Source organism: Lissotriton helveticus, chromosome 3_1 (assembly GCF_964261635.1).
Source record: "Lissotriton helveticus chromosome 3_1, aLisHel1.1, whole genome shotgun sequence".
NCBI lineage: Eukaryota > Metazoa > Chordata > Amphibia > Caudata > Salamandridae > Lissotriton > Lissotriton helveticus.
The window spans coordinates 1,137,711,909-1,137,726,323 of NC_136061.1; the positions used below are offsets into that span (position 1 = coordinate 1,137,711,909).

The following is a 14,415-nucleotide window of genomic DNA, read 5'->3' on the forward strand; positions in this document are numbered from 1 at the left end:
CTCTATTTTCAGGATCTAGTTGTAGGATAGAAAGTCATTCAGAATCCCTTTTGGGCGTACTTCTAGGTGTGGAGCTCTGGGGCTAGGGGGATTGTGCTGTCTCTGGATGGCGTGCCGGCTGGAGGGATATACTCTTGACCACTAAGGATTTGTAGTTTCAAACCTTTGAGTCTATTCACGACATTGATGGTAAATGTCTGACTGAAGTGAGGCCTTCTTTCAGTCTGGCATCTCTTCAGTCAGGAGGTTAGGGGACTATCATTGTGTATGGACCCATTTGTTGTGCTGCACCCCGAGACACTTGTGTTGACGATAGGCCATCTTTTCATTCTGAGGGGTTCCTACTTGTCATTATTTTCAGGTGATTGTGCTTCCAGGTCTAGGTGGCGATAGGGGCTTGTTAATATGCCCCTACGTTTGTTAACTTCTCTGTTATGCCACCAGCAACCTGCGCAATAGAGCATCTGTTTCTATTTTGCACAAGCGCACAGTTTATGTAGTTTCACCGTAAGTGTTTTAATTTACATTAGACATGTTATAGGAAATGTATAAGGAAAAGCGTAATTGACTTTCAAACATTATGTCTTAAACAATAAACTGTATAATGAGAGTGAGAGAGTTTAATTATTTAAGTTTAATGTTTTAACCGCACAGTAATGGATTATGCGATACTGCTGCTGCTTGGCTCTGATTTGGTTAACTGATATACGTGCTGCTAATGCTATTTTTTAATGTGCTTAATTTTCAAATATAGCGTCCTGAAGCGGCAATTGGCTGCAAGTGGCACTACATACATCAAATAAGCATAAAAGCGCGCAAAAACATTAACGTGTGTATTTGGGATGGTGGGACATCGCGAGTGACCCTCCATCATTTGTGGCAGAAACACCTATATTTATATTTTGAATAATCATTCAATTGTATGGAAAGTTTGTAATAAAGTAGATACAGTCAATAGTATATCAAGCCAGATGAATCCCTGCTTCTGTACTGAGGGCTGGTAGAGGGGGGGGGGGGGGACACCAGAGCGACCCCCTCGCCGGTGCGCCCTCCGTGGAAAGCCCGCTGCTCGCGACCACTGTGAAGAAGAATGCACTTCCAGCTGACTGGAGCAGGCCGGCCCAGCCAATCAGCGCGCGCCCCTCCGCCTCTGTCATCGACGCCTGCTCGGGGAAGGCTCTGCTTTTGCTGTCGTGCTCGCTGTTTGCAAGGCAGATAAAATGCCAGGTCTGGACTGCCTCTTGGGGTAACCTTCCCTCCCTATAATGTGAATGAACGCTGCCTCGGCTGGGGATTCCGCTGAAAATTGACAAGGCAGGCTGAGCTCCTCGCGAAGGCCGACCCTCTCCTGTCCCCCTGCCTCTGGCTTTGCAGTAATCCTGTTTTTTAGGGATTTTTTTTGGTTTCTTTTTTTGCATTGTACCGTGTTTGGGGCTGTTAAACCTCCATGTACGACAATTTGTACATGCATGGATTTGAAGATTCGGAGGCGGTAAGCAATTTCTCAGATTATATTTTCTGTGCATCTTTTGTGCGGGTGTAACGGGGTGGGGGGGGGGGGCTAGAAGAGAGAGCATTGTTTAACGTAGCTGTCTGATGAGGAATGCAGTCCAGGCACCTGCTCTAATCAGCCAATGGCATAATATCGTGTCCGGAATAAAATGAAGTGTGGGCCTTCCATGTACGAGCGTCCGTGCACCCCCTCGTTTACGGCATCCATGCTGCACTTCCGTTCTCGTGAGGCGCACGCTCAACGAGCAAGTAGTTTATAGCTGATAGCTGACCTGCATTTAATATTCATCAAAGCCTCGGTGCCTGGATTCACAATGACATTTTCTCAGTTTACGCGGGATGTGGTACACTGAAAAAAACATGCATGCATAGTGTTGCGTGCACAAATGGTGTATAACCCCATGCACATATGTGCTGTGTGTTAAAATGATGTATAACCCATGCATGCATTGCGCTGTGTGCTGAAATGATATCATGTAAACAATGGTTCTCTGTTGAGTAGATAACTGCAAGTTTGGGGCAGAATCGGGTGTTCGTCTTAAGTAGAACACATGTTTTTGAGAATGGGTTTTAAAATACTGCATGTGAGAATGTCGAGTAAACTGCATACGGCCGCATGCACCTTAGCGGCGACAATGTATTTATTGCAGTGCTTGTAAAATGGTTCAAGAGGAACCTTTCAGCCCCCTCAGTAGTGCGATAAGTGCGCTGGGAGCAGGACGCGGAGAGAGCTGGTGCCACCCGGCCCCTTCATTCGGCAGTTTACGTAACATGGAGGTGATGCCACCTGAACTGCCGAGTGAGGTGTGTTCACTGCAGGCCGGCTCGTGCCCAATGCCAGGGAACCTGGGTTAATGCCATCTGTACCGCTCTTAAATAAAAGGCCATTGCAGTGCAGCACATCTGCTTATTCGTGTGTCAGTACCGACGTGAAACTATCGCGGTGGGCACAGACGCTGTGCCACCTAGAACTGGCACCGTGCCCACAACAACAGGCACCAACTTTGATTCCTGACAGAGGAGCTCGTGCGGTTGGCACTCTGTGGCCCCGCAGCGTCTCACGTGCTGGGTTATATAAATTGGGTGCACGTGGGTATAGGGGAGGCTGCACCAAGCGGTGGGTGCAGCGTGAGGGGGCCCCGGTGAGGAGCGGGTGGAAGGATGTTGGCTCCTTTGGCGGATCCTTCGCGGGCATCCGCGCGAGCGCTCACGTGGCGCTTTAAGAGCAGAATTTCAATCAGCCCCCTCGTTTCTTTAGTCAGTGGTAAAGGGAGGGAAGGAGAAGCATTGGGGGGGGGGGGGGGGGGGGGGGGACGCTGACGTTTTAAGATCCCCACTCCCAGGTTGGGATTCAAGGCCCCGCCATCGCCAAGGCCCGTGTTTTTGAGGCGAGTACACTCGATGTATATTGAGGGGGGGTCTTTCCAAATAAGGGAGGCGGACGGATTGAGTCTCACGAGAACTGTGTAACATCCGCAACCCCAGTAGGGACGAGCTGGTGCCTCCCAGCTGCTGGATGCTACTTGACTGGGCTCGTTGGGCCATTAGTGGCATGCTAGGTGTTTGCACCCGGCACTTTATGGTGGGCCACGGCTGTGGCACTGACACGAACATTTAAATGTAAATGTAAATGTAAATGTAAATGTGGGGGTACTTGTAAAGCGCACTGCGACTCCATGGAGTATCCTGGCGCTGAAGACCGCTGGGGAACCCGTCCTGGTTTTCCCTGTGAGATGGACCCTTTCTGGGTATCTCCAAGGTGAAACCAGGCATCCCTGGCGTCTGTGGGGGGCCGTTGTAGAGATGAGGCAAGCTTAATGCCCAGAGTTGCCGAGTGTGTTCCCTGGTTAGAGTAGGCACCGAGGCGAGAATTATCAAGTCCGTTTTGACCCTGGTTCACGACCCTGCCGCGTCGGGAATTGAACCCTGGTCCCGGGCCGTTCTCTGCATACGGGTCTGCCGCCTCTAACCAGTGAGCCACACCACTCCACTCCACATTTACGCTTGGACATGGTTTACGCGCACTGTGTGTTAGTTTTTTTTTTTTAAATATAGGATATTCAGTATGACAGCTCATACTTTTAGATGTAATCTGTCACATGAACTCATTTAATAATTGCTATAGTAAGTTGGCCACCAAGAATCATATGGCACTCCTCAGGTCATTCGTTGCAGAATGCAATACGTTTAAAAGATGAGCATGGTGTATTTAAAGAGTAGGCACTGCCTTCATGCTTTTCTGAATGTATCTCTTTTGTCATTTTCAACAGCGAATATTGAGGCTTCTGCAGTACAATCCCCCCTTACATTAATATCTTCTTACAAAATGTTCAAGGTCTAGGTAAATCGTGTATGCAAACTCATTTCCCACACATTTCTCCTCCATACCTACCAGATTTAAGATAGACTTATGTGGCTTATGGTGGAGGTGGACATTTTTGAATGGACATAACTATGTGTAGTCGAACTTTTGGTAGTCTATGTTTCAGAGTACCTTTTTGTTTCAAAAGATATGTTTGTAGTCTGTGTTTTTACATGCTTCACTTATTAACTCTTGTTGGAAGATATTATAATTCCTTAGAATTGTTGGTGCAAAATCTGTGAAAGAGATTTTGAGCAAACATACTAGTGTGAAGTAAGTCTTTATGTAAATTTAGCTCCCAGCATAACACTATAATAGATATACTTAGTTTCTATTCACTTCTGTCTCCTAGCTGTTGTAAAGGAGTGTGGGTTGGAATTTGTTGACTTTTAACCAGTTTGGGGAGTGTGTCTTTTGAAGGGTACAAATTGACGGGCCAGCTGTGATCCATCTTTAAATACATCTCAAATAAAGTGAAATATTCTGGGAGCAAATCTAGTACTTGGGACATTGTGTTACGAGTTGCCTTTTATTATACAGTTTTATAGGGAATAATATTTAGTACTCACGGATTATGATATCATATTTGTTCTTCCCAACTGTGTTTATCCATATATATATTTTTTTTACTTCTCGTTTTATTATTTGTCCTTCCTTATTTTGTGGTAAATGGAGTCCAAATATATTTTACTGATAGATTTACACTTGTGCCTAGATGCCTGTCTTGCGTCAGTGCTGAAAGCAGCCATGTTCATAATACAAAAAAATCACGAATCTGAAAATATTAGTATGGTAGTTCAAAGTTTATCTCATTAAGAAATATTGTCCTTGTTTTAACACAACACTCTGTCAGTCTCCACAGCCACTGGTCTGACGACCATGACTGGCATCATTTATAGTCTTTGAAGCAAAGACTTTCATCAGTTTTTTTTCTGTAATCTGAAAATGTATACACACCAGTAACAATGGAAACCTGTGAGCCTTAACAATCTAAAATCACTTCCTCTACCTCCACGCACTACCGTTCATCTTTCATTAGCATTTCTGTTCACACTGGTTCTTGAAAGTGTTGGGTGGGACACACCACTTTTTGTTCTACCCAAATATCCATGCATTTTTCAGTTAGAGTCTAAGAATCAAGTCTCATGCTTGCATCAAACACAATGTGAGCATTCCCACTTCGAAAGATAACTAAGTCGACATAATTCATGATGTCCATTTGAATTTGGGTTGTATTTCAGAATATTGAAAACAAAAATATCATCTGACAAAAATAGTGTGGCCTAGATATCTTACCAAAACATTTCTCCATTGGTTGGATATTTTCTATTATTAACTAAACCATGGTGTATTTTTGCAAGCAACATTTCGGCCACAGTATTATTTTTGGATGATATCCAGGCCATGATTGTGATACCACACTGAGCACCTGATGATTGTTCAAGTAAAGTGTATGAGTACACCTTATACAACGCAGTATCTAATGATTATCGATTAAATGGGAGGATATACTGATAAATAAATACATTGAAAGTTTAGGGTTACAGCGTGTTTCATTTACATACTTAAAGATTACCTGCTGGTATCCATGAAGATAACTCGTCCAAAATATGTAGCTAATGGTGATTAGCTCAGTGTTGCCAACCAATAACACACTTAATGGGTATCTCAAAAATTAACTTTTAGATATCTCAACTTGAAAATTTGGTAACACGCTGTCCAGTGAGATTATCTGATGAAGGCACTCAATGTGATCATCTGATAATCAGTTGGAGCGGAACAACTTGAGATAGCCACAGCAGTATGAGTGTCTCATGATAACATGCCTTTCACGAATATATTCAGATAAAATATTGTCATGCTTCCTACATTCTGGCACCAGGCAGCATCCGGCACCCATTTTCTAAGCAGGTTTTGGATCCTGGAATCTGCTTCTTCACAAGTTCCATTTTCAATCTTTGCATAGAAAGATTGATGCAGTCTGATACGTGTAGTTTGTTCCTGTTTCAGGTTATGGAAACACTACATCGCGGTGGGTGCAGAGTTCTGATCTCTTGCACCCTGCTTACTAATAGCATCCATGTGTCTTGACACTGCCTTTATAACGTTAGAGAGACAGGATCTCGGATGTTCTCAAAGCAGTCATTTTCTGCTGACTTTCATCGCTTCCAAGCAACATTTCAATTCCCTGTGGTTCCTAGCTTGTGTCTTCACATGTGCACATCTTCCCCCATTCCAGTGTCTTCCAGTTTATATGCTGCTTTCCTAATGCTGCCGTCCCTGCAGTTGTTCACTTCCTGGAGTGTGCTGCTCTCCTCCTCCTAGAGCTTCCGGGTTGCGCATCACTCTTGGTTCCAACATCCTCCTGTTGTGTAAGTGATTTAGATAAAGTCTGAGCCAGGAATAGATTTTCTCTTGTGCTGTTACGTTCCCTTGGTACTTACTGTGTTTGTTTTCAGTCATGCAGAGATATAGATTCGGAATCCAGTAAAGTTATCAGTCCTGAATCTAGTATGACCAATAAGTCTTGGCCCAGGTTAGCTTGTCAGTCTACAGAGTCAGTTGTATTGTGTGATATACTCAGAGACACTAGAATTATGTGGCAATGGAGGGCCAAATTAAGTGTCAGAATTGACATAATTATGTGGCATCAAAAGGCCAATTATATGGCATAATGTAGCACAATATGTGACAGTATTGTTACCTGGTTTTATCATTTCAACATCTATTAATACTGTCTTAGGAAATTTCAAGTCATTAGTATCAGCTTACTTGCTTAACACCCTAATACGGCAATCAGCAACTGAAAGGTCACAAGTGAACCTTCTTTCAAAAATAATTTTTGCTCGTTTGAGCTAAAAACAATTTTTATGGTGATGTCTGCAAATTATGTGGCAGATGGTGGATGTTGTGGCAGATGCAGCAGATCCACATGTATGCCTAAAATGCAGCGGAACCACATAATTACAAAGGTCCTGGATAGTATTGGGCTCTTTCCGCATGTCGTCTCCACTCTTCCATGCACATGCCTTAAGCCTTTCCTTGTCCTGCACAGGACACGCTGTAGAACAAAGTGTGTTCCTGAAAACCGGGACTTTGGAAGTGTAAAGACAATGTAAATGATAGTTAGGTAAGTGATTGTGCGTGCATGTGTGTGCAGTGTGTGCAGTGTTCTTGAAAATGTATTTAGACTTGTAGTGCCCTGTCTATATGGAAATAATTTGGTTATGCATAGCACAGGTGTAATTTCCAGCATGGGCTACTATGTTGCCACAAAGATGCCAGCATCCAGTCAGCTTGCTCAACATAGTAACATGTACATTTCGCCTACACACTTGAGACGTGTAGCTTTTTATTGCCGCTGTGCTAATTAGCACAAGCCCTCTGAAAGTAACATAAGTTTAGTTGTGTGTCCAGTTAATAATCGGTATCTGATTCAATGAAAACTAATTTCATTTGAAAATCTGATATCTAGCTCATTGAGAGCACTGATACCCAGTTTGCTGTTATTATCCAATAATTACTAGCGCAGAGTAAGAATGATATTACTTCTCTTCATGAGTATGCGATGATACATCTGCATTAATTTATCAATATAATGAGCTCAGTCTGAGTACCAAAAAAAAAAGCATTGGCAAAGCCACCCTCGCCTATAAAAGGTTGAGCCATTGGCTTTGCAAATGCTTTTTTCCTGTTTAGTTCTTGTGTAGGTGCCAAGACTCACCCGCTTGCATGGCTGGCAATCATGGAATGGGCTTTCTATATAAGAAAACCCATTCCAAGAAGGCTGGAGACTTGCATACGCGTTGACGCAGGAAGGCATTTTTAATTTACAGATCTAACATGGCGGGGGGGGGGGCCTTGTTAGGTTGGTAAATTAATATATAAAAAGAGTGAAATCAAATCACATGAAGCACAGAAAAGAGTGCAAGTGGCCTGGAAGCACTCTGCAGCTGTCAGGTCGTCGTAAAAAATAATATATGTACAAGTATTACTTTTATGTGGGGAGAATGTGGAAAGATGGATGGGAAGTACTGGGAAGGGAGTGGGGAGGTGAAAAAAGGGAGGCCTTGGGAGAGGGTTAAATGAAGATTTGCTAGGCTCCTCAAGTATGTGGTAGAATACAATCCACCCAACCAGAACACAAATACTCCAAAACGCGACAAACACAAGAATAGGGAGGAGAGTAATCAAATCAGTTGAGATAGGCAGAAAAGCCACACAGGCATGAGAAAGGCGCTAACCCAAAGCCCACACTCTAAGTATATGTTATGTAAATAATAGGTCTGCATTAAGACAGCTGAAGCTGCCTGTAATTCAGACCTCTCTAGGTCAGTCTAACTCTGGAATGGCAGATTGCTTGTTGTGTACATTTTAGTGGCAAGTGTTAATTTCTTATGATAGCTAACTCAAAGAGAGTATTTACTCATAACATTACTCCTAACCAGCAGACCGCATTTCTGGCTGCTCAGATATTTATATGATTATTTTTATGTTTTGTTAGATGTTGCCGTGACATCTTGTATCTCCTTCGGAGCACTGCCCTGTGAAATGAATGCTCTCCCTCAAATCCAGAAAATTCAGGAAAATGGCTAAAAACGCTTTGGTGATGAAAATATGATCTGGTTGTTTTGTTTTCTTTTCCTGTCATTAGCTGTGTGAGGTCACACCTCTAGTGCTACGATGCCCTCAGATAATTGCACTTCATAAGAAAATACAAAATTAATGAACATCGGCCAGATGGAAAATCAACAGAAAAAGAACAATCAAAGTTAAATTAACATTACGTTTAAAAGTTTTAAGTGAAGACGAAGAAGAGAGATTTGGGAGAGTCAACCCAATCACAGACGGGCTAGTAGAGGGTGAGGTAGGCTCAAAGGGAGCAACAGTGTGGCAGGTCAAGGGGACGAAATAAGTCAGACAAACCTGAAAATAACTGTAGGCGGTCTAAAATGGTAAAGGAGAAAGGATTTGGGAAGTTGGAAATGTAGGGCAGAAAGGTGTTGAGAGACAAACAGAGGAGGGTTAAGTTGTAGAAGGGAGAGTGGTGTCATAGGAGTGATATACATTAGCAAGTGTAGGGTGTAAATAGAAATATGACCCAATTTTGTATTGTAAACATACCATGTTTTGTCTCTCAATAAAAGGACCTTTTCACAATTAAAAGACTTTCGTCATTCTACGCCTAGATGGCATTACATGTAGATTTCTGTTTTTGTTTAATTACATCAAGTCTACGCGCAGCGACGCACAGTTATCTGGTTGCAAAAGAGCTATTGTGGGCTTACCAAGAGTTTGCCTGGGCTACAAGCCCACCCATTGATTATCATTGGTTGGCTTTATTGTCACTCTCATTTGCTTACGACTTAGTCAGTGGCTCTCTGTGATGCAGGTTGACCCCCCCTTGAGATTTACCTCTTTACTATTTATTTATTTACTATCTCTCCCATTGGCTGTTTTTTAGACCTTCCCCTGGCATATGGAGAACAATTAATTTTTTTAACTAAAGCACGCCATGTGAGTGCATGTGTTTACCATCTATTAACCCTCATGTGTTTCTCTCCTCCACTCGGCTCACCCTATTGCTCTTGTTCACCCATTTTCTTCTCTCCCCTTGTGCTCCACCTTGCTCTCTCTCACCTATGGGTTGTATGACGGAACAATGCTGTGAAATGGCCAGAATGCATTTACCACGCATTTTTTACTAATTTATTTAGATCGCATATGCTCTCACAACATATGCCTTTACCACGCATTGCTTATATATCTTTATAAATATAAACAATGTATTTGTGGGGGGAGACCCCCTAAACCCCCAAACATAACCTTAACTGCATGGTAAACGCATAGGTTATAAAAGCATATGCGTTCTAAAAACATGCATGATAAAAAATGTGTGGTAAAGGTACAACGTGGTAAAAACCACGATGTATAGGCTGTTTCTCCACCTATGTGCTTCTGTCGAACACCACATTGTGTAGAGCTCTCTTATCTGAGTGCTTCTCTGCCGATCCCTCAGTTCTTGTTTCTCTATCTCGCCCATGTGCTTCTATGCCGTCCGCTCTCCATGCTGCTCTCTCTCTCCTTCGCCCTTGTACTTCTCTCTCTACCCCGTGGTGGTTTTGCGTCAGTTTCTTAAACTGACCGCCATAACTTCCATGGTGTTGATTGACTGCCTGCCTGCCTACCCTCCTTTGGAGTTGCATAGCCACCCGCCCTCCCTCTGTGTTGCATTGTCAGCTTTCTGTCCTACGTCAGTGTTACATTCCTGAACATCCTACGTCAGTGTTACATTCCTGAACATCAGACCTCCCTTAGTGTAGCATGAGCACCCACCTGCCCTCCTTTGGTGTTGCATGCCTGACCTCTCGTCCTCCCGCTGTGTTGCATGCCCGGTCACCCCTCCCTCTGTGCTGCATGCCTGGTCACCCCTCCCTCTGTGTTGCATGCCTGGACACCCCGCCTTCTGTGTTGCATGCCTGGTCACCCTTCCCTCTGTTTTGCATGCCTTGTCACCCCCTCCCTCTGTGTTGGAGGCCTAGTCACCCCTTCCTCCATTTTGCATGCCTGGTCAGCCCTCCCTCTGTGTTGCATGCCTGGTCACCCCCTCCCTCAGTGTTGCATGCCCGCCTACTGTATCTCTGTGTTACATGCCTGACCTCATGCCCTCCAAAGTCAACACCGTCTCCTCCTCCTGCTTCAACACCCTCCGCATGTGTTGCAAGATCTACAGATGGATCCCCACCGGAACCAGAAGGACGGTCACCCAAGCCCTGGTCAGCAGCAGGCTGGACTACGGTAACGCCCTCTACACGGGAATCACGGCCAAACTCCAGAGAGACTCCAACGCATGCAGAGCGCCTCCGCATGCCTTATCCTCAACCTCCACAGCCACATCACTGCCCACCAGAAAGACCTGCTCTGGCTCCCCATCAACAAGAGGATCACATTCAAGCTCCTCACCCACACTCACAAAGCACTCCACAACATCGGACCAACATACCTCAACAAGCCACTCACCTTCTACACCCGAAGCTGCCAACTTTGCTCAGCTGACCCCGCCCTCGCCACCATTCCACGCATCCACCGAACGACCACCCGAGGCAGATCACTCTCCCACCTTGCCGCCAAGACATGGAACACCCTCCCCATCCACCTGCGACAGACACAGGACCTGCTGACCTTCAGGAGACTTCAAAGACCTGGTTGTTTGAACAGTAGCAGCACCCACAGCCCCCCTCAGCGCCTTGATCCCTGGTCACCCCTCCCTCTGTGTGTCATGCTTGGTCACCCCTCCCTCTGTGTTGCATGCCCGCCTACTCTACCTTTGTGTAACATATCCCTCTGTATTGCATGCCAAACCTCCTTTCTTCCTTCTGTTTCGCATGTCCGCCCGCTTTGACGACCCACACTCCATTTAAAGATTTAAACAAATAAAAGCTCTCTTGTGCTACTTTTTCTTAATGTACTGATCCATCTTGGATGCGGAAATGACAAGAAAAAGAGACACACACGTTATTATGTAGCACACGTCATTATGTGGGCGAGTGAATGCACTCGCCTGCAGAATGACGCAGCCTCAGCTCCACTTTCTTTTATTCTTTTGTTTTCTTTAGTCATGTCACACAGCATCAGTGATGCTTTACAGCATTTCCAACTACCATTGGAAAAGCCAATAGGTGCCTATGTTTGTTTTGTTTGCTGGCTTAAAGGTATGAAGGCCTCTTGTGTTCATCCTTGGTCCCAGGAAGTGAGAATTTGTTTTCTGTCTGATTGGGCACCGGAGTACACATTTTAGCTTGTGTTTTAGGGTGCATGTTTCCGAACAGTGCAGTTTTGTTTTATTGAGAGGCAGTGAGTCATGTATGTTTTCAGTGATGGTTTCTGTACTGCAAATGTTTTATTAGCAAGCCAGTGACTTTATAAAATGTTTGCTTTAGGCACAAGTAGCTCATCTATTTATGTCTTCACACCCTGGGACTTACAGACTTGCTTTTGTAAGGTGATAAGTCAACGTCATGTACCAGAAAGCCATTAAATAAAATTATCACTTTATAACCCGGCTGTTTGAAGCCCGTACTTCAAAAGGGCGAGCAAATTACATGTCCCAGAGTGCAAAGGGGGTGTTGAGCACGCCAGGAGTGTTTGAAGGTGATACACATGCCACTTGCATGACTTTTGTGCAGATATTTAGCAATTTGTTGTGCGGTGTTAGCAGTTTTAATTCATTTGCAATGAGAGACTATTGTCTTTTAAACTTTTTTGACTGACCTAGAGACAACGAATGCAGAAGCATGTGTTTTTAAGCTCAAGTTTTAATTTGTTTACCCATGTTTTCACTTTTTTACACCAAAAGCACAGCTTCCAGATGCCAAAGGCCCCATGTAAGACCAGCTCTAATGCCGGAGAATAGTATAACACTTTAAAATTCTTTAGGGAAATCATCCAAACACTGGTCATTTAGAATATTGAAGGAGAAGGTAACATTAATCAACCACAGGCGCTTTGGTGGAATGCTCAAATCATATCACGTTCTGTATCATTAACATAATGGTTCGAATCATTTAGACTCAGTCAAGCCACTGAATGTAATAATTGTGAGCGGGTAAATGGACATGCAAGGATGGGTTGCTATGGAAAACAACTATAGCCGCTCCCTATCCCGTCATGCTATAGCAATAACCGCCTAATAAGCAGTTACTTTCTGCACACTGGCACTTTACCCGCTCTGTAGACTTGCACACGGTCACTTTAATCGCAAATAGTCTTGCACACTGACACTTTATTGGTAGAATTACAACTGGCCACATAGTAAAGAACATACATGCTAACTAATCAGGGAAAAGGTGGTTTACGACCAATCAATTTTAGAGTCTTAGGAAGGTGCTGTGGTTGGCTTGTTTACCTGCCCGCCTTTTATCATTTGTACACTAGTATTTTTACTCGTATATTCATGAAGGGCAGCTAATAATACGAATATTTCCCAATTAGATGTGCCATGGTTGCAGCTGATGTATAACAAGGTTTAGGACTTTTTTAGCTAAATGTTTCATGCTGTCTGATTCTAGTCATGTTTATTTTTTAAATTGACTAATAACTATCTTATGCATTCATTCATTCCCTGCACTTTGGGCAATTTGTGAGACGCAAGCTACTTACTTTGTAAAAGTAGTATCTGCTTAAGTTCACTGCACAAGTTATAAATGTTGTAAATAAGATTCAAGGTAGAAATCCAAAAGTTATGATCCCAAAAAGTACATACAGAGCCTGCCCTCTGGTGTTTATTTTTTCAGTGCACCTTATTTTCTAGTGTCACATTTTTGGGTAGCTTAGTGTGATTGTGCAGACTTGTACTTTCTGATACTTACTACACTTACATTCATGGATCTAGCTGGGGAACAAAAAAGTATTTTTGTATCTTTTTTGTCAAGGTAAATGTTTAACTTAGAGAATGTATCACTCGTGACAGAGAACGTATTTCAAAACTATCCCTTAAGTTATACAAATCTAGCAAGGTTTAGCTTTAGGCAGGAACTCTACCACAAAGTTACACAGATTCTTCATGTGTTAGGTCTCAAATACCAGAACTTATAGCTCAGCTACCCTAAACCTTAAAGACTAAGGTTTCAGTCCTAAGAGCTCTCCTTCAAGTTATACAGAAATGTAGTAGGATGTTGCTTTGTATGTCAACACGGTCCCTCAAGTTACACAGCATTTTGAGGCTCAGGCTTTAGATAGCAGGGTTATCACTCAGGAAATCTAAAACATTATACAGACAGGAGAGCCACCGCACAGGATGAGGCCTAAGACAGCAGAGTTATACCTTTACACAGACCAAACACTTTGCTGCCTTAACCACGCGGATATACTTTAGGTTAGACAGGCCAACAAGTTCTGACATTATTAGACAGTTATTCTTCTGGGCAGCTTCACTACAGGCATCAATGACAGGCCTCTCCTCAAGGCAGACTCCTTCCTGCAAAAATGCCTCCAGCATCCCTCTTGCAGCAGGCCAGACAGAATCCTCTTACCGGACAAATCTAAAGTTTCTCCAGCAAATTGTTGTAGACTCCTGCGGGTGATGTTCTCCTTACTTCTAGAAAGCTGTCTGTCAAGGACACCAGCCCTAAATCTCAGAATATTTACCCAATACCTTGTGGAGTGTCACTGTCAAGGACTGGTTGACATGAAGGTCATTCTTGTTTTCTTCTTAGTTGTCAGAGGAAACGGTGACTCCTCCTAGTAGGCGCATGCCACCCTTCACTCAGCATACATACGAAAGGTGTCAAGTAGCTCCTTAAAGAAGTCCCAATTACAAGGAAAAAGCTTGAAAGGGTGGATGAACCTCCTTGGCAGTGTTGGAAGTTATTGATTGAAGATGATGAATGAGATAACTTTTGGAAAGAAAGACACCAAAACAATCCTGATACCGTGTCGAGAAAAAGCCAAGCATACGGTGTCTAGAAGGGATATCCAACAAGGAGCATGGCTGCAGAAAAATGAAGCAAAAATAAGGGATGAAAATAGTAATTAAGAGGGTG

The 14,415-nt window shown here is 43.6% G+C and overlaps 1 protein-coding gene across 1 annotated transcript in view; it reads left to right on the forward strand.

The window, feature by feature from the left end:
• Positions 1–1,200: 1,200 nt before the first annotated feature.
• Positions 1,201–14,415, forward strand: part of CACNB4 (calcium voltage-gated channel auxiliary subunit beta 4) — a 769,275-nt gene continuing 756,060 nt past the window's right edge. Inside the window, exon 1 of the mRNA XM_078681745.1 lies at positions 1,201–1,492. Coding sequence (XP_078537871.1) covers positions 1,448–1,492 — 45 coding nt within the window. The 5' untranslated portion in view covers positions 1,201–1,447. The remainder of the gene's footprint in view (positions 1,493–14,415) is intronic.